This window comes from Ahaetulla prasina, chromosome 5 (genome assembly GCF_028640845.1).
Source record: "Ahaetulla prasina isolate Xishuangbanna chromosome 5, ASM2864084v1, whole genome shotgun sequence".
NCBI classification, from domain to species: Eukaryota; Metazoa; Chordata; class Lepidosauria; order Squamata; family Colubridae; genus Ahaetulla; species Ahaetulla prasina.
The window spans coordinates 84,108,908-84,135,996 of NC_080543.1; the positions used below are offsets into that span (position 1 = coordinate 84,108,908).

General features: G+C 37.1%; 1 protein-coding gene across 4 annotated transcripts in view; it reads left to right on the forward strand.

The window, feature by feature from the left end:
• CTPS2 (CTP synthase 2) overlaps window positions 1-27,089 on the forward strand; it is a 193,691-nt gene that overhangs the window by 138,604 nt on the left and 27,998 nt on the right. For all 4 annotated transcript variants that reach the window (XM_058186754.1, XM_058186755.1, XM_058186756.1 and 1 more), the window contains 3 exons: window positions 1,411-1,454; window positions 15,811-15,907; window positions 26,675-26,730. In XM_058186754.1, the coding sequence (XP_058042737.1) occupies window positions 1,411-1,454; window positions 15,811-15,907; window positions 26,675-26,730 (197 nt within the window). The remainder of the gene's footprint in view (window positions 1-1,410; window positions 1,455-15,810; window positions 15,908-26,674; window positions 26,731-27,089) is intronic.

Below are 27,089 nucleotides of genomic sequence, written 5' to 3' on the forward strand. Positions count from 1 at the left end.
TTTTGGGGATAGGGCTTAAATTAGGTGCAGGCATGAAAATCGAGCTAGGGCTTGTTTTGGGGATAGGTTGTATTTTCAGGGAAACATGGTAAATGTTTATTTATTTGATTCAGTTTTGGTGTTGCATAACTCCCAAATAACACTGTAAGTAAAATTTCTATGAGTCAATCACACACTTTAATAATAAGTTTCACTTCTTAGATTTCAGCCCCCTTCAGTATCCCTTTATCTTCTCTCTAGTCTTTTAGGAATCTTCCATTCCTCTAGGCAAAGACAGTATGTTGATGCCTTTAACCTGACTGAAGAAAATTCCACACTGTTTGTGATAGGATCATATTTCTAATGAAACTCTGACAACTGAAGAAAAAAAATCTTTGATCACCAAGAGTAATCAAATTAACATCATTGTCCAACACCCTTTTGAGTTCTTGATTCATCATCATTTTAGCCATTGTCTATCCACTGCAGGATGAAGGCCTCTTCTTATACCACCCTGAGTCCTTCGGGAGAAAAGGGATAAAAATCAAATAAATAAATAAATAAATAAATAAATAAATAAATAAATAAAATGCATGTTTCCAACCTATATGGCCCTGAGCTTTCTTTTGCCAATTGGGCACACAATGCTTGCTGATGTCTTAGATTCATCTTGTTTTAGGTCTCTTTCATGGACCCTTTTTATCAAGTGGGATCCATTCTATGACTACCCTGGTCCACCTGCCATCACCTGCCATCTTGTTATGTGACCAGCCCATTTGCATTTCAATTCTTTTACTCTCTTGATGATGTCATATACTTTCATTTGTTCTCTAATTCATGTCCAGATCTTTCTATCTTGTTTCGTAATGCTGAACATGTTTACTTTTGATTATCCATGGGTATCTGCAGCTAACTGTAATGATGTCAAAATGACTACAAGTGTGTCACAATACAAAACTTGCTTTTCATATTTGCATAACAATGTAATATGCAACAAACTGATGAGGCGGTCTTTGTGTCATAATACCCATTTTCTTATTTACTTATCTGCTTTTTTCTACCTTTGTTGCAGTCACAATGGTTTAGGAATGCAGATTTCAGGCATACCAAAACTATTAAAATTAATGCATAGGCTTAATGTTCCTTATTGTTCATAGTGACTTTTAAGTACATGCTCAGAGCAAGAAAGAAATTGGGAAGTACTATATTTATAGATGCGCATCTGTTATATTTGCTATCATTTATAATGTCAGTTAGGGCATCATTCATAAATGTATCTAGTCAGAACATGCTCATTTTAGTGGTTTACTTCATATTGTTTAATTGAAGAATATATTATGTATAATGTTAAAAAGCCAATGAGAAGAGCATTTTCATCATCAGAACCCACAGAGTTTACATCAGTTTTTTTAATTAATCTTTTTTCTACAGATGCAAATTCAACAGAATTTGATCCCAATTCAAAGAATCCTGTTGTAAGTATTGATTCCTCCTTCTGTTTAAACAGGTATTGGACTCTGCCCAGATTTGCTCATTCTTGATTAGACTTGTTGAATCACTTAATCAAGACAGACAAGCATTACTATTTCCAAGGAATCTGTTGCAAGCATGATTAAGAATGTTTCTGAATGAGTCACTTTTTGTGCATAGATCTAGCATTGAATTTTATGAGCAGTCCAAATTACCTGATTTTCCAGTTGTACTCATAGTATTTTCTTTCCAGTTCTTGTTTTATTTTTCTTACTACAAATTAAATAAAACTAATGTTTGGACAAATCCATTTAAAATCTGTTGAAGAATAATAAATAAATATAGACAATCCATAATTTCATTTTTATATAAACATCATTTAAAGCAGACATTTATGCCAGACCACTTGCTTAAGAAATGACAAACAACTATGAATGGATGCTCCTCTCAACTCTCTAAGGTCACACATAACTGTGGAACATGCATGCTTGACTTTTGCTAGCACTGTTAGCTAAAAAATAATGGTTTGAATGCAGTAGGTGCCAAAATTAAGACAAAGAGTTCTGCTACTAAGTGTAATACTTTTGTAAAAAATTGGATACATAAAATTATTTAACTCAAGCAGTTAGACAGTAATCTAATATATTGTGTTGCATAATGTTTGAGGTAAGTGATAAAATAATTGCTCAGTAAATCAAGCCTAGTAAAGAAAGTGCAACAATGCATGACTTATAATGAACACATGCTGTGTTATTAATCAGTATAGAACAGGGCTGTGTGTATTAGGTTGGAATGTAAAACTATCAGTGACTAGTTACTTTAATGAAAATCTCTTGTGTTCAGAGTGTACTGACTACAATTTATGTAATCTCTTTTTAATGATATAGTTTGAATATGTACAATATAAACAGTCCCTATAAGGAGATTTTGGTCAGGAAAATGGAGTTTCTAAAAAAAACCAGGAATATATAATATAACAAATGTTAAATGTTGAGTATGTTTTATACAGCTTTGCCACCCAATAAATAAACTGGAGTAACATTTTTTAAAAAAACTATAAAATATCAATAATATCATGAACCAAAGTACACTTGATTAGAAAATGGTTCTTATAGTTTGGGGTAGGTTTTTTTCAATGTCACAGCATAATGTAGCCCAAAGAACTACATATGGTGATTTACTTCTGTAAGTTAAGCTGGATAATATCTGGTAGTACTTTGATGAAAACCTATAAAGAAATCCCAGACCTATAAACTAGTCTAGGCTAGACTAAACTAGATTAAACTAGACAAGTAAGGAAATAACAAACTAGTTCAATATTTTTGCTAATCTATATCAATAACACAAGACAAAACTAGAATGACACAACACAAAATTCTTATATAGATTTGTATAATATTTTGTAACATTATGAAATAGCAGTTATGATAACCTATGAACCATAAATTAAAGTTAACAGCATCAGTTTTCTCATCTTCCAGATGACTTCGTTATTTGTACTCAATAGATGCTATTGATAACTTTGGGGTATCACTTGGATATCATATCCCAGATGCTGCTGTTACTTTAATATTATTTCATTCTTCCAGATACTTTTCAACTGAGCAATATGTCAATTACATGCTTACCCATCTATTTTTATTAAGTCAAAGCACAAATATTATTTATTGGTAAAGATAATAAAGCCTCAATAAAACAAGACAGATTCCCTGTGTTTTAGAGGGATTTATGAAATGTCTTCTTTGTATTTTAGCAATTATTATTTAGTCTCTGATAAAGCAATTAACTAGCCAGTTTATGTATATAAATAATGTCATTCCAGGTTTCCCAGGAAGAGAATAATTCTTTTTTGTTCTGTACAGCAAAAAATTTAGACTGAATTTAGAGCAGAGATTTTCCATTTTGTCCCAGGTTACTCCCAGCTTGCAAGCCATTTTTAGTGAATCCCAGAGATTTTTCCAAGCATTTTTTTTCAATAACGCAGAAAAAAAAATAGAGCAGACTTTTCTGGCACTTCTGTGGGTTTATATGATCCTCTTTTGAAACAAATTTCTGCGTTGTAAAACGTTCCAGAAGAATCAGTTTGGTGCAGTGGTGAAATCCAAATATTTTTACTACTGGGCGTGGCTTGGTGGGCATGGTGTGGCTTGGTGGGTGTGGCTTGGTGGGCATGGCAGAGGAAGGATACTGCAGAATCCCCATTCCCTCCCTACTCCTGCAAGGGAAACTTTGTAGATTGTCTTGAGTCCCAGGCTTGGTTTAATCTTGCTGGGTGATGATGTAATGAAGACGGTTGTGTTCTGAAAGGGTGTTGAGCAATGGCTTAATGGCTTTGTCCTGGTTTGGATCTTAAATCAGGGCTAATCCTATCATGTCCTGAGGTTGAAGATCTTTCGTTTTGTATATAGACTGATCCTGTCTTTGGTCTTGTAGATAGGTTGGCACCAGTTTTACTGGGCTATTAACAAAGTTGGGGGGTGCTTTTCAAAAGCATGCTTTTCCTTTTCTCATCCAGGGAAGTATAATATTCTGCCTTTTTAAATATTTCCTAAAATATTTCATTCTTCTATGAGAAGGGTGCCTGCTAACTTTCTACAATATCTTTTTACAGGCTTTTGAAAAACAACGTTGTGATCTTGAACCGTTTGTAGATAACTTATCGGTTCAGTCTTTTAAGGTCCAAAATAGGTCTCCACCCACCCGAGGATTTGGGAACAAGAAATAAGAGGGAATAAAATCCCTGCCCTGCCTGATCCTCAGGCACCTTCTGAATTGCTCTGATTTCCAGAAGGTACTGCACAGCCAAATCCAAGAGGACCAGTTTGTTTTGATTTTTTGAGACAGAACAAGTAATAAAAAAATCTCAGGGGGGTGGAGAAAAATTCAAGGGGCAGTTCCTGAGAGCTCCTTGGGTTTGCACCTACAACAGGCTTCTCCAACTTGTTCCTCTGCTGTGGCCCCTGACCAGATCTTGGTAAAAGACTGTCCAATTCCCACAGCCAACTTGTGGGGCTCCTGCCCCTCCTCCGGCAGGTGAGGTTACACCTACACCAGCAAGTGGAGTTACGCTTACTATCAATAAAAACCTGGAATGTTCTTCTGCTCCTGTGTTGGCGGATGCTGCCCTTCTGCCTAATTTCCAACAGATTCTCTCAACAGATTTTCTGCAAGGCCTGGTGCCTGTGCCTCTCATCCCTGCTAGAGGACTGCATATAATCATGGGGCCTGTGACGGGAAGCTGAAGCCGTAGGAGCTGTATGCTTGTCCCCCACGCCGCCTGCCTGAGAACCACCTGTGCCAGAGTCACCTGGAACAGAAGTAGCTTGTCCTTCGGAACCAGCTTTTTGGCCATGTTTAGATTTTGCCAAGGCCTTTGGCATAATTGTGTACAGAAGGAAGATTTCCTGCCATTGATAAACAGAGTAAGCTGAAACTCAATCAAGGAGGAGAAATTGCCTGAAGCCTATGACTTCTGAAACTATTGATTCCTCTGGTTCTTTTCTTTTTTTAAAAAATAATTAATAAGTATCAACTAATGTCCAGGAACAGCACATCCACTTGATTGATCCAGCAGGATAAGTGCAGGTCACTGAAATCTAGTGCAGAAGTGGTAGCGGCAAGCTAAAACCAATATCAGGTTTGGCCACAGGATGGAGCTGTTGTAGAGGCAATAGTCCACAAGGCTAAGAATTTTTTTTAAAGCCAACGAGTCTTAAGGACAATGCCCCTCAGACCTTTAGGTGGATTAGACCTTTAGGTCAAGAAGGGCAGGAGTGGTAATTCCAATGCCAAAGTAATCAGCCTGAAGGCACTCTGCTCAACTGACAGCCTGTCAATCAAATTTTTGCGCGCGAACTCCAAAGCATACTTTTCTTCAATCCAAATTGGCCACCAGCTGTCAAAGTCTGCAATGTGGCCATTATGTGGAGCGCTAGACTCCTGGGGTGATGCTACCAGCGGCAGCTTTAGCAAAACGGAGTGCGGAGTTCTTGACAATATGGCCGATGTTCCGGCCAGAGGACCCAGTCGCAGCCACAGACCAGGAGAGTGCTGGGCTGTCGCCGCTGAAATCGGCAGATTTAAATAGACAGTTCTTGACAGTTCAAGTTCCTGTCAGGCGGCTTTTGAAGCCTTGGCAATAAAATGGCCGCCCGATCAGCCCAGTTATGGAGCGCAACACTCCTGCAGCACTCGATTTGCAATCAATCGTGGATCCCCACGATTCTGCCAGCCAGCTCCCCAGGGAGTGCAAGGCTCTTTCACAGCCCCGGAAATCCAGATGTTTAAAGGGGCGCTTCTGGGAGATGTAATAGGGAGCTGGGAAGCCCTGATCCCAGGGAAGATCAGAAATGGTCTAGGAAAAAAAACTCCAAGTTCACCAAGGCGATTGCAGCTTGTCACTCACGCCAAGTTGATCAAAAAAAGAAGAGATCTAAAGTCCAGACAGCAAAACCAGGTAAAGGTGAAGAGATTGCTTTCCACACGTCCGTTCAGTCTGAAGGACTGAGTCAAAAGCTGGAAGCGCCTAGCAATCTGAACGGATGAGTACAACCCATGCCTGGCTGCTGTCTCCACCACTATGGAGAAGAGTTTGTTGTCTGTTTGTTTCTACTGGTAGAAACGTAAAAGGTAATGAGAAAATTGGAGAGTTCAAGTCAGAGCTTGTCCTTTTGAAAGGTTTAATTGAGTTATGTGTCAGGAATATGCGTCATCTTTCAAACTCTATGCATGTAAATATAATTCATTAGGAAATGTTGTTAGAAATATTTTAATTATTTTAAATCCAGTATTTATTTATTTACCATTAATAGCCCATATTTCCTCCTGTAGCTTAAAATGGCTGTATATGTTTGACCATCTTCTAATTCCTTTTATCACACTGTGTTAAGAAATAATTATTGGCCCAATGTCATCCAGTGATCATTCACTGCTAGCCTCAATTCTCATCTAATACTTTAACCAATTGATACATGATTGCATCCATGAACATTTGGCATATTATGGAAATAGAGCCACGATCTTAACAAAATTTGACAAACATTTGGATGGCATTTTGCATAGCATAGGGATATTTAGTGGCACAAAATTTCTTAGCCACACTGAGAAATTGGCATTAGCAAAAATCTCTAGTCCTCAATAATGACCAATACAATATCTTGCTAGAATTTGAAGGAAGTAATTTGCAGCATTGGAGACTGCAGAGTTAAGTTATGTTGTGAAATAATTTGGTACTTGACTGGCAGTGTTTGTTTTAAGTGATAGGAAAGCTATAAATTTTCAAACATGGCCAAATAATTTTGAAAATAGGTTAGTAAATTTACATCAAAATTTGTACTATTTTATAAGGCTGAAAATGCTGCTAGGAGTTTTAAAAGCTAACAGAGCATATGGTAAATGAAGAAGTAGTTCTGAGTTAGTTGCAACAATAAATTGTTGCTGTATCACTTGAAAACATTTTCCACAAAAATGTCACATCTCCAGCACTGAGAAAGTCCCCACCCCACCCCAATTAGGAAAAAGGAAATTTCAATTTCACAAAAGATCAAGTACAGTTAACCAGGAGAGTAATCACTGTCAAGGATATTGGCCATTTTAAATCTGATTAAGTGACTTAACAAATTTGATGAGGGAGGCATAGCCAGCATCACAATGGGATGATGCAAACCCCGGGAACTCCGGGAAGGGCACCAAAATTCCTGCCGTTTTAGGGGTTCTCAATGAACCATAGTTGTCCTGGAGGGACAGTGAAGAAAGACGGCACTGGCCAGTGTGAACAGGGAAGTTGCAAATTCTCTGCAGCACTGGCATCCAACCTTCGACCAATGACAGGAAAGGCAGCCATAAGAAGCTGCCAAAGTCGGGATGGCCACACAAGAAGATTGAGCAGGAGGCGAAATCAGAACAGAGTATTGTTACCAGGCGAGTGACTTGCTAACTGGCAGGCAAGAAGAAAAAAACTTTTAAAGCTCAAAAATTTTTTGGCTTGAAGTTAGTGGCTAATTGGCATGCGGAAACTTAAAGTGAGAGGAAATAAACAGCAAAGAGGATCTATAAGACAAAAGCCCTAAAAGAAACAATGTTCCATCTGGATTTAAAATTGGTTTTGTGTTGCAATATTAAGCCATATGAACTCCTTTGAGAAATTGCTTATGTGCAAAGATCAGCATTAAGTAACTTTGGCTAATTTTATCACGTACAAAAGAAATAAGCAGAAACTTGTTTTATGTCAGTCACGTCAATGCTGCAAAGATGTTTGCTTCTAACGATGGTGTGAAATGTATCAACACTTTTGTGATTAGCCACAGGACATTCCTTTTCTGATAAGGTTTCTTTTCACAAAGCTTCTTAGAAGTTTCTTATACATACAACTATATGAGATTTGTTAACATGCAGAGCCAGGATGTTTCAAGATGTATTTCTGTTTGCTACGTGTAGCATGAATAGTGTAACTGTAGAACGCCTTAGACACGTGTGGGAGTGATGTCCTTGTAGCCCGTGTAGGTTGCTATGCAGCTGTACCACGTAGGCAATAAGCAGAGAACAAAGAGCAGCCACCTCATGGCAGAGAACAAAGAGCCACCTCATGGCAAAACTCCTCCCAAAGAATCACGAGCTTTCTTCCAAAATCATAGGCTTGTGGATGTGCTTGCAGTCACATGTTCACATGTTGAATATATGCTAATATGTAACCTCCCCTGCTTACCTTTTGTAACCACCCATTTTTACCTATACACAATAAAAGGGGGCTCTGGAATTTGCTCTGGGCTTCTCATCCCAGACTTTCTCCAGGCTCTCATCCCGAGAAGTCCATGAGTCTGTCGTTCGTTAGCAGCCTTCGTGAGAAGCCCACCAGATGCTTCGACAGTTTTGGAAGAAAATGTAAATGTTAGAAGGAGAAGAAGACTGAGAGAAAGTATCTTCTACTAACGAAAGAATTTAATAGAGGAAGAAAAAGAAACTGCTTTTGTGAATTAACCAGTGAAATTTGTTGTTGGGAGTTGTGGATTGGAGAGATTCATTGCTGGAGAAGAAAAAAAGAGATAACATTACATTGTTTAGGCTAAGGGGAGGAGGAACACTGAAGGAGTACTTCTCTGAACAGCTATGGTAAAGATCAAGATTGAAACTTGGGGGGGAAAAGAGACAATATTTTGGACTTGAATTTGGACTATACATAAGTTAAGATAAATAAAACTAAAAAGTTTTTCTCCTCATATCGAAAACATGGAGAACTGGGGGGAATTATGGGAGATGCTTCAAATGGTGCAAGAGTCCTTTAATGGGAACAAACAAGCAGAACTGTGGCTTAAAAATAAAAAAAAGAAATTATGAAGAAATTATGAGGAAACAAGAAGAATAAAAATATAATGTTCAAAAAGAAACGAGTGAGGATAATATAGATGATCATATTGGGATTGATAGTGAAAGAATAAAAATGGAGAGAGGGAAAGGTATTTTTAAAAAGAGAGGGAAAAAAGAAAAGAAGAAAAGATTGAGGGGGGAAATTAAAAGACTGAAAAAAATAAATGATTACACTGGGATTAGCAGGGACAGAACAAAGAGAAGAGGAGGAAATAGAGAAAAATTGAGGGGGGAAATTAAAAGAGTAAAAGTCAGAGAAAGGAGGTGGAAAAAAGGATGCAAGAAAGGGAGAAAGAAGAAGATAAAAGAACAGGAGAAGGGAGAAAAATATTAAGGGATAGGATTTGGGAGAGACTGAAAGAAAATGGTTAAAAGAAGGAGAAAAGTGAACAGTAGAAAATAAAATAGTGGTAGAATTATTATTATTTTTTTAGAATAATGGAAATTAGAAGAAATATATACAGTCATGGCCAAAATTATTGGCACCCCAGAAATTTTCCAGAAAATCAAGTATTTCTCACAGAAAAGTATTGCATTAACACATGTTTTGCTATACACGTTTATTCCCTTTGTGTGTATTGGAACAAAACAAAAAAAGGCAGGAAAAAATGCAAATTGGACATAATGTCACACAAAACTCCAAAAATGGGCTGGACAAAATTATTTGCACCCTTTCAAAATTGTGGATAAATAAGATTGTTTCAAGCATGTGATGCTCCTTTAAACTCACCTGGGGCAAGTAACAGGTGTGGGCAGTATAAAAATCACACCTGAAAGCAGATAAAAAGGAGAGAAGTTCACTTAGTCTTTGCGTTGTGTGTCTGTGTGTGCCACACTAAGCATGGACAACAGAAAGAGGAGAAGAGAACTGTCTGAGGACTTGAGAACCAAAATTTGTGGAAAAATATCAGCAATCTCAAGGTTACAAGTCCATCTCCAGAGATCTAGATTTGCCTTTGTCCACAGTGCGCAACATTATCAAGAAGTTTGCAACCCATGGCACTGTAGCTAATCTCCCTGGGCGTGGACGGAAGAGAAAATTTGATGAAAGGTTGCAACACAGGATAGTCCGGATGGTGGATAAGCAGCCCCAAACAAGTTCCAAAGAAATTCAAGCTGTCCTGCAGGCTCAGGGAGCATCAGTGTCAGCACGAACTATCCGTCGACATGTAAATGAAATGAAACGCTATGGCAGAAGACCCAGGAGGACCCCACTGCTGACACAGAGACATAAAAAAGCAAGATTACAGTTTGCCAAAATGTACTTGAGTAAGCCAAAATCCTTCTGGGAAAATGTCTTGTGGACAGATGAGACCAAGATTTTATTTATTTATTTTTATTTATTTATTTATTTTGTCACACAGAATATATAAGCATAAGCATGAAATTACTATACAATATATAAGCATATATATATGTATGAGTATGTAATAACTATATTAATTGGATATAGCGAAAGGAAACAATAGGACAGGAATGATAGGCACGCTTGTGCTCTTATGCTCGCCCCTTACAGACCTCTTAAGCACATCATTCTACTGTTTACCAAAAATGGAATGAGGCCTACAAAGAAAAGAACACAGTACCTACAGTGAAATATGGTGGAGGTTCAATGATGTTTTGGGGTTCTTTTGCTGCCTCTGGCACTGGGTGCCTTGACTGTGTACAAGGCATCATGAAATCTGAGGATTACCAAAGGATTTTGGGTTGCACTATAGAGCTCAGTGTCAGAAAGCTGGGTTTGCGTCCGAGATCTTGGGTTTTTCAGCAGGAACATTGACCTCAAACATACATCAAAAAGCACCCAGAAATGGATGGCAACAAAGCACTGGAGAGTTCTGAAGTGGCCAGCAATGAGTCCAGATCTAAATCCCATTGAACACCTGTGGAAAGATCTTAAAATTGCTGTTGGGAAAAGGCGCCCTTCCAATAAGAGAGACCTGGAGCAGTCTGCAAAGGAAGAGTAGTCCAAAATTCCGGGAGAGAGGTGTAAGAAGCTTATTGATGGTTATAGGAAGCGACTGATTTCAATTATTTTTTCCAAAGGGTGTGAACCAAGTATTAAGTTAAGGGTGCCAATAATTTTGTCCAGCCCATTTTTGGAGTTTTGTGTGACATTATGTCCAATTTGCTTTTTTTCCTCCCTTTTTTCGTTTTGTTCCAATACACACAAAGGGAATAAACATGTGTATAGCAACACATGTGTTACTGCAATACTTTTCTGTGAGAAATACTTGATTTTCTGGAAAAATTTCTGGAGTGCCAACAATTTCGGCCATGACTGTAGATTATTGCAAAAAGGTAGTAAAAAAGGTTGAAATGAAGTGAATGAAGGAAATTTTAAAAAAGAGAAGGAGGAGTGTGGAAGATATAATGGGATATATGTTTTCTTTTTCTGTTTGTGTCTGAGAATGCATGGAATGAGAGAGAATTATAGTTGATAGTAAGGAAATAAATTTTAAATATATAAAAGAATGAAAAATCCAGCAGATGAAATGTGAAAGAAAGTATGGTTTATAAGTGAAAATGATTGAAATTAAGATGTAAAAGGGAATAAAATTGAAATGTTAGTAATGATGTACACTATTGGAAGAAAATAATAAGTGTGAACAAAAACTCTAAGAAAATAAGAGGTGGAAGGTTGCATTAATTGATTTTAAGATATAAATGGAATAAGATGAAGACAATGTTAATAACTAAAATATAGGAGGGGAGGTTTGAGAAATATGCATAATAAATGAGAAAATCGGGGTTGTCTGGACACCAGAAATATTGAAATGAAAACAAATACAGCAATGGAGACAGATAAGAAGAAGGAGAGAGATGGAAAGGGAGAAGGAGGGAGAGAGAAAGAAGAAAGGGAAGAGGAGAAGAGGAAAGGTAGGGGAAATAAGAGTAGGTTAGATAGGGAGGAAGTAGGGAGAAGGGGGAGAAAGGAAGGGGAAGTAGAGAAAGAGTAGGAGAAGGTTAGATAGGGAGAAGGTTAGATAGGGAGAAGTAGGGAGAAGGGGGAGAAAGGAAGGGGAAGTAGAGAAAGAGTAGGAGAGGAGAGAAAAAAGGAGGTAGGATGAGAGGGAAAGGAGTGAGAAGGAGAAGAAAGGATTGCTGTGAAAAGGAAAAGATGAAATGGAAGAAAGGCAACCCCGAATATAATATTAGGATAAAAAATTAAATAGTTAAAAAAAAATATGAAAGAAAATGAACACTAATAAAAATGGAGAAATTAGAACTTGAGGGCGAAAGAAAACGTGATTTAATGAAATGAGCAAGGAAATATTAGGAAATGAATAAAAATTATGAAAAAAGAACATATTGGCAAAAATTGTAACTAAGTAAAATATATTTGATATATTGAATTGTATAAGATATGATATGTCCAATACTCTGTTCATAAATTACATATGTGTGTAGGGAGGGAACTAAAAAGTCAATAAAAACTTGTTCTAATTTTTTTTTTTTTTGATAAGATGGCTACCTATTAAATTGTAGCAATCTAGGTCCAGACCAAAATGTACCCACTGGATAGAAATAACGTGACACGGTTGATCGAATAAAGATTTAAAATGTATCATTTATGATAATTTTAATATATTTAAATATTTAAGCCAAGCACAGACTTGACTAGCTCCCTACTTTGTCCTTAAATTATCAAGTTGATAAAGATGTTTGTTATCACAAGAAAACAGTGAAAATAAGCATGAAATATTATCCATTACTAGTCTATCACTGAAGCTTTCAGCAACCAATATATGCACTCATGTATAAGAATACTCCAGGAATTTTAGGTAGGTTTAGTCTTGCTTTTCTAGGAACCCTGATATTATTACCTCCTGTGTTATCTAAATGAAGAAAAAGCAAAAGGGCACGAGTGGCCATTAAAAACCCCAGTGGCCCCATGACATTGAATAAATGATGCCAATTATATCAATCACATTATCTACATGACTTTATCATGTCATTTGTAATATCATTTGCTCTCCTTTACCCCTGTATGGTTACTCATGCCAAAAGAACACTCAGAAACACAACCTGTTCTATGCTGTTCTATTTGTATGCAAATGTCAGCTGCCACCTTCTGCTTGCTGTACTTCACTGCTATAAGGTGACAGATTGCCATGAACTGTGGAGGGGGAATGAGGGGGGGGGGAATGCTTGGGAAATAAAAAATAGACGCTGGACCTCAAGGTCACCCAGCTGGAAGAAGGAGGGAGCCATTAAGGGGGGAATAGAATTTAGGGATTTTGGCACACGATTCTCAATTTTTACTATGCAATGTTACAACAATCTCTAATAAAATTATACCTTTTTCAACAAATGGAGCCAAGAATCATTTTTATTTAGAGGTTCAAGTTGTAGACAGTCTGAAGCATAGGTGCTTTATTGATATCTGTTGAAGCTCATTGCATAACCTTTGTTAAATTTTGGGATTAGATTGTAAAATGATTCATCATACCTTCCACTGACAATATGAATTCCTCCTGCTCTCCTTGAGTATACTCAGCTTTATGTAGACACTAACCTTAAACAAGCATTGTTAAATCTTAGTTATCATTAAGTCTTTGTTATCATTAAGGTATGTATTCAGTCAGGTTTAAAACCAAGGTGGGAGGAAAGCTATCATGTAAGGAGGGCTAGATCAAGACCTGGCTAGGTGGCTCGGTGGCTAAGATGCTGAGTTTGTTGATCAGAAAGGTGAGCAGTTCAGCGGTTCGAATCCCTAGTATAGGTCTCCTGCATGAGCAGGGGGTTGGACTAGATGACTTCCAAGGTCCCTCCCAACTCTGTTACTGTTATTGTTATTGTTATTAAGACATTGCCCAATCCTTCATCTTGCTGCCTATCTTGGAAGCATGGTTGAATTACAGGAGCATTGTGTGCATTTATATATATTTATTTATAAAGTTTATTGTCATTGTACATATATACACATGTCATTGTACGTATATACACAGTATACCCATACAACGAAATTCACATAACACCCAGAGACCAAGCCCAACACATATTTCATTTCTTGGTAATTTAAAATTGGTTCTTATTAGGCTTCGTTCACAATGCCTTATCTTAATGAGATTCTCCTGTAGATAATCTAATCTAGATAATGTCCTAATCTATGCACACTTTCAAGAAAGCTTTATGTAGTAATCACCATGTTTTTCAAATAGAAGGTCTGTTTTGAAGATATTGAGGAAAAAGAGACACACACTCTGTAATTCATCACTCTGCTAAACAATTAATTCCCTCAACACTGTCAAACTATTTACTAAATCTGCACGACTATTAATCTTCTCATCATTCCCATCACCCATCTCCTCCCACTTATGACTGTATGACTGTAACTTTGTTGCTGGCAATCCTTATGATTTATATTGATATTGATTGTTCCTGATTGCTTATTTATACCCTATGATTATCATTAAGTGTTGTACCTTAGAATTCTTGATGAACGTATCTTTTCTTTTATGTACAATGAGAGCTATGAACCAAGACAAATTCCTTGTGTGTCCAATCACACTTGGCCAATAAAAAATTCTGTTCTATTCTATATCTTGAAAGGGCTTCTAGTAATCATCCAATCATCCAGACAGAGGAAAGAGCTTTTATCCTTTGGAGGAATAATAATTATTATTTAATACTGAAAGCTTTTCAATATTGCTGTTTTAGCATTTTAACTATTTTAAGATGCTTTCAGTAGATATTGACTGGAATGTATAATTGTCCTTTTATATTTAGATTGTACTGTAATCATTCATATGTTTATTATATTTAAGCTATTCTCAAAATCCTGTTTGGCCATTGAGTAGGTTTAGAATAAATTTTAGGAACAAAAAAATACATGATCATTCTAGATGGCAGATGTCAACTACTTCCAAGTTCTCTTCACCAACTTCCCTGCCCTAATCTGGTATCTTTCAAAAAGAGTAAATACTGTATTCTTTCTCTTTCATTAGCCATCAGTCAGATTTAGCAGGAGCTTGATTATATCATAATCAGTCTGTTAACTTGAAAAGCATATGTAACCATCTGATTTGGTTCATACAAAATGTGACCAAAACTTAGTTTGTTTATTTGTAATCCATCAAGTGCCTATACGTGTGTGTGCCCATGCCTTTGTGTTCGCTCCAGGCAATTGTCTGGACTGGTCCCTGCAGTTTTCTTAGTAGGATTTTTGGAAGTGGTTTACCATTGCCTTCAAGTCATAAAAAGGGAGTTTTTTTAAGCTAAAAGTGACCAAAAGAAGTTATGATTCACTGTAATGTTTGAATCAAATCTGTGGAGCCAAAAATATAACTGTTGTGTGTTACTTAAATATGAAGAACAAAAGTTAGTTTACAGGATTTTTTAAAAAAAAATCTTTTTTGCTCTTTAAATCTAGAAAATTACTGAAATTTAAGGTGTGATAGTAGCAGCTATTGATGTGAGGATAATCTTTTCATGTATAATCTGAAAGCATTCAGTCGTTTCACAAATGCAGTGAATCCACTTTAGTTATTTTTGATATGAATAATGTACCCTGCATTTAAATCCAAAGAATTTTACCACTGTAATCCAAACTTTACTTTGCCTTTTAGTGTCCTTTAGCTTAGAATTAAAACAATCAGTCTTCTGGAATATTAGCCACCTGGAGCCATGTATTTGAGATGGGAGTCTATGTAAATCAAATAAATAAATAAAATATAACATGGATAATATTAATGTTTTACCGCTGCTTTGGAACAAATTTTACTTCAGTGTAAATATGAATAAATATTGTTTCCATATATGAAATATTAGGACTGATTACTAGAATTGTTCTAGGAATATGTTTACTAGAAGTAAATAATATGCTATGTTTATTTTGATTTCAGTGATTAATAAGTTGCTGGTGAGCCTGGCTTTATTATATGCAGTATTTCAATAGAAATGCAAGTAGATTTATAGGCATGTATTTCAATTTTTATGTGTTTCATTTGTCTGAAGCATAAATTATACAAAACATGTTTTTCTTTCTTTCTTAAGGTCATTGATATGCCTGAACATAATCCTGGTGACATGGGAGGAACAATGAGACTAGGGAAAAGAAAAACTATGTTTAAGACAGAAGACTCTTTGTTACGTAAGTCATGGCATCTTTGGTTGGATCTTTTGCTTTTGTGTTCAAACTATATAATAGTATCTTGTTCAAATAGATACTGTTTAAGAGTAATATTAATTAGATTTACTATCTTGTCTTAAATCCTAATTATAACTCCTGTTAAACCTCTGCTTTCAGAATTCACTAGAAAACCTAGGAGATATTGCAGGATGAAGTTGTCCTTCATATTAGGATTCTGAAGGATGTAATTACTATTTATTGCTGGCCCCTCCTTCAAAAGATGTGAGACTTAGATGTGAGTCTGTTAGAAGCAGAATCTCCATCACTATCATCATTCAAGGAGCAAAACAAAATGAAGCATTTCTCTCACTTTTTGATTTTATTTATTTATCTTGCAAGTGGTACTGTAGCAGGAACAAGGTGCACCTTTCACTTTCTGACAAATAATTGATCAAGGACAAACAAGCCTCCTATCCAAAAGCAGCATGATGAAAGGAAGGGATCAGTCACAACAGAAGAATTGGGTTCATGATTAAACAAAGCCAAAATTAATTTCCTGCAACAGAGTTTTAAACTCCTATTTGGAATCTGTAACCATGTGAGGAGTTGTTCCGGACAACAGTCACTCATTTTTAGCACTTCCTTTCAGAACAGCTGTTGAGAAGTTGGTGGAGAGTCATCAGTTTGAAATTCTTCTGCTTCTTCCTGTGTAGATGGTTTCATTCACACAGTAAATGGAAAAATATTGCAAACAAGACGGGCAAACAAAAATAAGGAGGGAAGGAAGAGACAAGGAGAGAAAGAAGGGAAGAAAAAATACAAAGTTAAAGGATTATTTTGAGATTAACAGAGAAAAGATAAAAATGGGGGAAGAGGGGAGAAGGAGAGTTGATGGAAATATAGGACAAGCAAAGAGGATAGAGAATTTTAAGAGAAAAAAAGAAAAAAGAGGAGAAAGAGAAAAAGGAGGAAAATAAAAAAGGATTGAAATATATATTGGTTGAAGTACTAATGAAATTGAAAGCATAAAAAAGAGTTGGCAATATATTAAATGATTTAAATATTGATAATGGAATTTAAAATGAGAAAAAATGTTTGAAGGATTTTACTAAAAATTTTAGAAATGATATTATGAAGAAAAACTGAGTTTTTTCTCTTTTTTTCTTTTTTTTGATTCTGGTTAATAATATATGAATTTTCACTGAATTGCAAATGTATGATTGATCTTGATGTTTGATAAGTAGAAGATATAAAAGAGTATAAATATTAAATGGGAATAAAAGGGTTTAATATAAATGGGAATAGAAAAGGGGGGAAAGAGGGAAAATTTGATAGAAGATGAAAATATAGGGTGAAGGGTAAGATTAGATTTACAAAGAGAAATAAAAGAAGGAAAATAAAAATTAGAGAAAATATATCAATGAAAGCATGTAAGATGTGTTGGTGGAGAACTAAATTTGGTATGAACATGTAACCTGGCCGATATTCTGTTCAGAAAAAATACATTGTATGTTGTTGTTTATATGTAAAAAAATAAAAAACTTTACTAAAAAAAGGACTAGTACAGAAAATGAAAAGAAGGACACATAACCAAGGCAGAGTATCAGCAATCTGCAAAGATGAAGTTAGGAAAGCAAAGGCTCAGAATGAACTAAGGCTTGCTGCAAAAGACATAGATAATAAAAAAAAGTTTTTTCCAACATATTAATAACAAGAAAAAAGTCAAGGAAACAGTCCATTAGTCCATTAAAGAGAGAAGTAACAGGCAGTAGGGAGAAAACAGAGCTGCTTAACTCATTCTTTGCATCAGTCTTCACACAAAAATAAATTACAGCCCAACGTACCGAAACAGCTACTGTAAAAGACAAACCAGAAATAAAAAAAATAAGCAAGAAAACTGTAAGAGAACACCTATCTGACCTTGATGAATATAAATCACCAGGACCTGAGAAGATTACATCCCAGAGTTCTGAAGGAGCTGGCAGATGTTCTCTCAGAACCATTGTACCAAATCTTTCAAAAATCCGGAGCACAGGGGAAGTACCTGAGGATTGGAAAAGGGCTGATGTGGTTCCCATCTTCAAGAAAGGGGGAAAAAAACAGACCCAGGAAACTACAGACCAATCAGTCTAACATCAATATCTGGGAAAATCCTGGAAAAGATAATCCAAAAAACAAATCTGCAAACAACTAAAAGCAAATAAAGTTATAACTAATAGCCAGTATGGGTTTGTTAAAAACCAATCTTATTTCATTCTTTGATAAAGTCACTAAATTAGTAGACCAGTGAAATGCTGTGGACATAATATACTTAGACTTCAGTAAGGTATTTGACAAAGTGGACCACAATCTACTTCTTGGTAAGCTAGAAAAATGTGCAATAGACAACATCACCACCAGATGGATTTGTAGCTGGCTGACAAACTGTACTCAATGAGTAGTCTCTAATGGTACTACAGCCACCTGGAAAGAAGTAAGCAGTGGAGTACCACAGGGCTCTGTCTTAAGCCCAGCATTCTCCAATATCTTCATAAATAATTTAAATGAGGGAACAGAAGGGAAACTCATCAAATTTGCAGATGATACTAAACTAGCAGGAATAGGATAGAAAACCCCAGAAGACAAACTCAGGATCCAAAAGATCTTGACAAACTTGAACAATGGGCCCTATCCAACAAAATGAATTTTCATGTGGAGAAAAGCAAAGCTTTACATTTAGGCAGGAAAAATAAAAGGTATATGTACAGATTAGGTGAGACCTGGTTCAAAAACAGTAACTGTGAAGGGAACCTTGGAGTCTTAGTGGATGATCATTTGAATATGAGCCAGCAGTGTACAGCAGTAGCCAAAAAAGGTAATACAATCCTGGGTTGAATAAACAGAGGCATAGAATCAAGATCATGTGAAGTATTAGTGCCACTTTACAAAACCCTAGTAAGACCACACCTGGAATACTGTGAGCAATTTTGGTCACTACAAAAAAGATGTTGAGATTTTGGAAAAAGTGCAAAGAAAAGCAACTAAGATGATTAAAGGCCTGGAGACTAAACCATATGAAGAACGGCTGCAGATTTTGGGTCTGGCTAATCCAGGGGTCTGCAACCTTACATTCAAAGAACCATTTGGACCATTTCCCACAGAAAACAAAACACCAGGAGCCACAAAACCTGGGTGGGCTTGGCCAACTTGATGTCATTCACTCCCACCCAGTCACATGACCCCCCACAAGCCACTGACCCCCCACAAGCCACACCTACCCAGGTTTTGTGGCTCCTGGTGTTTTCTTTTCTATGAGAAACAGGTATCTCTCTCTCTCTCTCTCTCTCTCTCTCTCTCTCTCTCTCTCTCTATCTATCTATCTATCTATCTATCTCTTTCCTCTCTCTCCCTCCTCTCTCTTTCTCTCATTTCTCTCTTTCTCTCTCTCTCTGCCTCTCTTTTGCTCTCTTTCTCTCCTTCTCTCTCTCCCTCTCTCCCTTTCTCTCTTTCTCCCTCTCTCTCTCTTTTTCATCTCTCTCTCTCTCTTTCTCTCTCTCTCCCTCTCTCTCCCTCTCCCTCATCTCTCTTTCATCTTTCTCTTTCTCTCTTTCTCCCTCCTTTTCTCTCACTTTCTCGACCTCAGCTCTCTCTTTCTCTCTTTCATCTCTCTCTTTCTCCCTCTCGCTCTCTTTTTCTCTCTATCTCTCTCTATCTCATGTTTCCAAGATGGTGCCACCGAAGGCTGCCTCAGTGAAATGCTCTCTAATGGTTTCTTTATTTTTAATTATTCACTGCGACTCACTTATGATTTTCTTACTCATGAAACCATCTGCTAAAAATTAAGCAACATTTCTTTAAGGTGCAGCTTTCTGTGATCTCAGGCCCCCCCCCCCTCCATCTTTATAAATGCGGAGGAGATTCTAACACAGGAAGAAGCAATTTCCCCAGAGCCATGGATTACCAAAAAACCCAAATGGAAGAAGCAAAATTAGAGAGGTAAAAGGGCGGGGATTTTATACAGATTAAGGAATAGGAGAAATAAAACTCCCCTGCCTTCAATTTTCCTAACCAATGTACGTTCACTTGCTAATAAGATGGAGGAAATACTCCTTTTAAATAGATACAATTCTGACTTTTACAATTCAGCAACCCTATGCTTATCTGAAACCTGGTTAAATGAATCAATTGATGATAGGTTTCAGATTCAACGATCAGACAGAATTGCAGAAACATCTGGTAAAAAGAAGGGAGGAGGCTTATGCTTATACATCAACAACAGCTGGTCTCAGGATATAACTATAATATATAAATTCTATGATTAAAACTTAGAGACATTATCAACTGCAAACCATACTATTCAGCTTGTGAATTTTTCTCATTTCTTCTAATTGCTGTTTATGTCCCACCACAAGCCTGTGTAAACAGGGCATTGTGAACTCTAACTGACCAAATTATGGAGGCTGAAGGCAAATTCCCCGATTCACTGGCCATTATCTTGGGATTTAACAAGGCAAATTTAGGAAAGAGCTATCAAAATACTTTCAGCATGTCAATTGTCCCACTAGAGGCAAGAATACTTTAGACCATTGTTATACAACACTAAAAGATGCCTATCGGTCCTTACCACGAGCAGCTGTGGGACACTCAGGTCATTGCATGATTCACCTTGTACTTGATTACAGGCAAAGACTTAAAACCACAAACCAACAATTAAATCAGTGAAGACCTGGATGGAGGAGGCAAAGTTAAAGCTACAGACCTGCCTTGATTGCACTGATTGGAATGTTTTTTTAAAGTACCTCTGCAGGCTTAGATGAACTCACAGATACTGTAACATCATATGTCAATTTCTGTGAAGACCTATGTGTAGCCACCAGGAACTTGTGAATATACAGTAACAAAAAACCTTGGTTCACAGCTAAACCTGAATAGCTACGTTGTTCCAAAGAGGAAGCCTACAGAAAAGGTGATAAAATGCTGTACAGTCAAGCCAGAAATGTATTAACAAGGGAGATCAGAGCAGCAAAAAGAAGCTACTCTGAAAAGCTAAAGAATCAGTTCCCAATAAATGAACCAGCAAACATGTGGAAAACTCTTAAAAATATCACCGGCTATGGCAAACTTCCTTCCAGGCTGAAGGAAATCAGCAACTGGCAGATGACCTGAACGTATTTTACTGCAGGTGTGAAAGGAAATTACAGCCACCTACCTCCCCAACCCACATCTCAGACACACCTACAATAGCCAAGCCTCCTACAACTGACCCCATCCCACAACTCCTAGTGATCACAGAAAAGTAAGTGCAAGTCCTATTTCACAGACAAAAGCCAGGAAAAGCTCCAGGCCCAGACAAGATAACTCCTTCTTGCTTAAAAGTCTGTGCTGACCAATTGGCCCCTATCTTCACCAGTATCTTCAATAAATCACTAGAGATGTGCTACGTTCCTTCTTGCTTCAAGCCCTCTACTATCATCCCAGTGCCGAAGAAGCCCACCATCAAGGAACTGAATGTCCAACAGGCCAGTTGCTCTAACATCTGTAGTCATGAAAACCTTTGAAAGGCTAGTGCTGTCTCACTTGAAAACCATCACAGATCTGCTGGTAGACCCCTTGCAATTTGCATACTGAGCAAGTAGATCAACAGATGATGCTGTTAATATGGCTCTGCACTACATCCTAAAACATCTTGAATCTCCAAAGACCTATGCAAGGGTCCTTTTTGTAGACTTTAGTTCAGCATTCAATACTTTCATTCCAGACAGTCTTCTAACTAAGCTCAACCAGCTACAGGTACCTGAACACATTTGTAAGTGGATCATAAGCTTCCTAACAAACAAGAAGCAGCAGGTGAAGCTAAGCAGAATCACATCAGATACCTGTACAATTAGCACAAGGGCCCCACAAGGCGGCATGCTCTCCCCACTTCTCTTATCTCTATATACCAATGACTGCATCTCAAACGATCCATCTGTTAAAATACTGACGTTCGCAGATGACACAACAGTGATCGGTCTCATTTGAGACAATGATGAATCCGCATAGAGATGGGAGGTTGAACAACTAGCCTTGTGGTGGGACCGGAACAATCTGGAACTGAACACACTCAAAACTGTGGAAATGATGGTAGACTTTAGGAGAAACCCTTCCATACTTCCACCGCTTACAATACTAGACAACACAGTATCAACAGTAGAGACCTTCAAATTTCTAGGTTCTACCATATCACAAGATCTAAAATGGACAGCTAACATCAAAAACGTCATCAAAAAAGCACAACAAAGAATGTTCTTTCTGTGCCAACTCAGAAAGCTCAAACTGCCCAAGGAGCTGCTGATCCAGTTCTACAGAGGAATTATTGAGTCTGTCATCTGCCACCTCTATAACAGTCTGGTTTGGTTCTGCAACCCAACAAAACAGACACAGACTTCAGAGGATAATTAGAACTGCAGAAAAAACAATTGCTACCAACCGGCCTTCCATTGAAGACCTGCACAAGTCAAAAAGAGGGCTGTGAAAATATTTACAGACCCTTCACATCCTAGACATAAACTGTTTCAACTCCTACCCTCAAAATGACGCTACAGAGCACTGCACGTTTAGAACAACTGCATTCGTTGTTCTAAACGAATGCCATCACTCTGCTAAACAAATAATTCCCTCAACATTGTCAAACTATTTACTAAATCTGCTCTTCTATTAATCTTCTCATCGTTCTTATCGCCCATTTCCTTCCACTTATGACTGTATGACTGTAACTTTGTTGCTTGTAACTTTGTTGCTTGTATCCTTACAATTTATATTGATATTGATTGTTTCCTGATTGCTTATTTGTACCCTGTGGCTATCATTAAGTGTTGTACCTTAGAATTCTTGATGAACATATCTTTTCTTTTATGTATACTGAGAGCATATGCACCAAGACAAATCCCTTGTGTGTCCAATCACACTTGGCCAATAAAAAATTCTATTCTATTCTATTCTATTCTATTCTATTCTATTCTATTCTATTCTATTCTATTCTATTCTATCTCCCTTTCTCCCTCCCCCTCTCTCTCTGATGTTATGCAATGCCAGGTCCATTGTAAATAAATAAATTTGGGGTTTTCATGAGCTGTAAGCCATAATCATCAAAATTATGCCAAATCAAGTTGTGAACTATCTCGCTTTGCATGTAATGAGTCTATCTCATATATTAGTTTCACCTTTTAAGTTGTATTACTGAAATAAATGAACTTTTGCACGATATTCTAATTTTTCAAGTTTTACCTATAACTTAAGAGCATGGTTAGCATTATTATTTTGTTAGGTTGCTAAGAATATACATTTTAAGTTACAGCAAACAAGCAGAATCCACATTTTGCATTTCACGAGCAGTTATTTTAGCTACTTGGCAATTCGCCTAGAGGCTTTATCTATGCAGGTGGCACAATGGAGCTCAGCTTCAGCAGGGAATCAAAGGTCAAGTTAGGCACCCTCTGTACATGCTCTAATCCTTTCAAGGATCCTTTCATCCTCTAATCTGGGTTTATACTGGGTTCATCTCTGGGTTTATCTCTGGGTTATACACCCTCACTCTGGGCCCATAACTTATTGGAAAATTTTGTTTTATTCTATAGGAAATCTCTTTTATTCTATAGAAATTGTAGCAGAGGATTATTATATAGCCATACAGATTGATAGCAGAGGATGGTTACCTAGCCATACAGATGAAATAAAACGTACAGTGTACAGTCATCATCGGCCTTGCTGCTTAACGGTTTTTAACTATTTTTAACTGTCACAGGAAACTCCTCAGAACATAAAGGAGCCATAGATTATAACCATAGATGCAAACTAAACACTGCCATCTACTGGCTGAATAATTCTGTAGTCGTTGCAACACAAAATACATTCTAACATATATTCCAACATTTTGGAATAGGAGGCCCAGGCTGTTCAGAAGTGTAAGGTTTTTGAAGGCAGCTCAGAATCTGATAAGTCCAATGAAACTCTGAACATGAAGCTACTGATAATCAGCTTTTATTTTCTAGCTAGAAAGCAAAAGGTTTGACAACCTTTTTGTCTCCCACCTTAACAGCAGACAGAGAGAATACACATTTTCAGTTACAAGCAAGGTTACTTGGCAGAATTGTTTTTCACAAGAAGTTACTTTTTAGGCTAAGCTTGGCAATTCGCCTAGAAGTTTTATCTATACAGTTGGCACATTAGGTTACAATGGAGCTTCTCTCAACAGCAATTAACAAAAGCTGAATTAGATTACACTCTGTATATGCTCTAAGCCTTTCAGCTCTGATTCTTCAGGGATCCTTTCAGAAGCATTAGGTTAAATAGGATATTAATAACTGTATAATCATAAAAATGAATAAAATCATTGTGAAGAACATATTCCATATCTCCAATTATTCAACTTTTGCATTTAGTGTGAACTTGAATTGAATAAAATTTATTTGCTAGTCTGTAACCTCTTTGGAACTGTTTATCTGTTTTAGTGTCTCCTTAAAATGAAGACTTTGCATAGTTTGAACCAAGCAGGAGTTAGAAAAAATGTCTGGGTTATAAAAATTAGATTTATTAGCATAGACCAGTGGTCCAAAACGTATTACAGTCTAATTTATTTTCCAACTGACCTCCTTTATATTTTTCCTTTAAACTTCATTTTCTAGGTTATTTAGGAATCAAGCATAGTTTGTCCTTTATGATTGTTGCTATATTACATATTTGTTCAAATATTTCCTGTTCTTGAATAAAACTAAATAAAAATAAAAGCATGAAAGCTGATTTCACAAAGAAATCTACCAACATTATAATTCAATAAATATAACATGAATCATTCAAGTTATGAACTTGGCAAATGCCAAACCTATTAACATTCTTCTTAATGATCATTGAAGAAACCATAATTAACTGGGTCACTAAGCCATAAATGTGGTTTAGAAACTATAACGGTTTCTATATCAGATAAAGGCTATAAAATAATCTTTATCTGATCCATTGGTTCATCTAATTTAGTCTCATTGGCTTGTTATGGCTTTTCAAAAGACTGATTTAGAAACCTTTCCTAATTCTTGTACCTTATAATGGGGTTGTTAGGTGGGTCCCAGACTGCTTATATTCACATACTGGTTGCCATGACATGAAGCTTGCCAATGGCATCTCCTCACAATGAACCCTTTATGTCATGGCACCAATAACTTACATGCTTTCAACTTGGGGCACCAATATAATTTACACAAGACCAGGAGGTTAGGTGAGCTTTGCTGACAATGTGACTTTTTGTTGAGGGGGGGTTGTTGTTGTTTGAATCCTATATAATTAGTATACCCCTATGGCAGCTGCTTGTATATAGGGAGCTGCAAATGTGATATGGATGGGAAATCCGATGTGGGGGGAGAGAACATTCTATAAAATGCATCATGATTTGTATTCTGTGGGGTGGTGTTTTTAATCTTTGTATGCTGCTTATAGTCACTGCAGAGCTGAGCAGCTCTATAAATGAACAAAAAAATAAATCAGGGTTGCTTTCCAAAGCAGAGCCTGCACAAATGCTCAAGTCAGCTTGAGAAAAAATTAGAGAGGAAGGACTGTTCTGCATAACTTATATGTGTGCTATAGTAGCTACTATGTTGGGGAAATAAATACCAAGTGCAAAAATTAGACTTGATATGAGCTATTTTGAAACAGTGAATGGATGAGTCTGCCATATACTAGAAAGCGGGTGAAGCAAGCATGGAATTACTTTAAGTGGAAAGAAATGGTTATTGAGCCTGACTCCTACTTTCCGCTGTGGCTGATAGTTTTTATAGAATGTTCTCTCCCCCCACATCGGATTTCCCATCCATATCACATTTGCAGCTCCCTATATACAAGAAGTTGCCATAGGGGTATACTAATTATATAGGAGATTTTATTTATTAAACAAATTTATATGGCCACCCACTTACAGATGGTGATTTCATCAGTGATATAGAGTAGGAATCAATATTGCCATAAAAGTATCTGATTTGCCTTCTGGACTAGCACTAGGTCAGGAAGAACTAACTAGTATAATGCACTATTACATTGTATACTCTATAATAGAATATATTGTGTACAATGTGTCCTTCGCAGCTTTATAAAGAATGTGTATTTTACTACCTCAAAATACTTCCTGAAAAGCGCCTCTCTTTATCCACCTAGTGGAGCTGGAATTGATATTCTGTCTTCCTCAGCACAACTCTCTTGAGCAGGGGTGTCAACCATAAGGCCCACAGGCCGAATCTGGCCAACAATGTGGTTGGATCCAGCCCACGGGGCTGTCCTGGAAAATGAAAGGGGCCGGCCTGTGTTGCTTCATCCCCGTCTACCCAATGCGAAGAGGAAACATTGGGCCAGCGTGGCTTTGGCCTGGCCTACCCAGTACTAAGAGGGAACATGCCAGCAGTTTTGGGAGGGGTGTCAAGCTGGCCACACCCACCCATTTAGCCACTCCCACCCAGCCCCCTGAGGTCAACCACAGCCCTGATGCAGTCCTCAATGAAACTGAGTTTGACACCCCTACTCTTGAGGAATTCCTTTTTTACATACTGTATATGTTTCTCCCTTGATTTTATGACTCGTAGTTGGGATATCTTCTTATCTTTGCCTTCCCTCTGGAGGGTGAGAGGGGAATGGACTCAAAGAACTCAAATTCAAGGATATGAATCTTCCATATTGGATTACTGAACAATGTTTGTATACTCAAGCTTTTGTAGAATTGATTAGAAATTATTAGGATGCAAACAAACAATGTTAGTAGCAGAATATTTTTAAAAGCTTGTGATGTTTTTTTAGGGAATCTTTATGGCAATGAAGCTTTTGTGGAAGAACGACATAGACATCGCTATGAGGTAAGTGACATCTAACCTATTTTTTCTGGGTTTTACATTTAAAAAAAATTATCCATATTAAGATAATTATATGTATCACTTCATAGTATAATAGCATTAGGTATCATCTTGAGGCTGGCAATGGGATCCTTATACTATATGCTGGGAGAAGACTGGGTCCTGAGCTTATGCCCTTAATGGCAGCCATAATGGGTTGTAATGGGTTGTTGCTGTGATGCATGAAGCTGGGCATATACTCGGCTGGTTTTTACTTGGAAGCAGATAAACATGAACTGAACATGGAATGCATTGCTATTGGCCCTTTACCATTGTGAAACTGAGGACTCTGGGTATCCTGGAACTCTACAAATGGAAAGAAC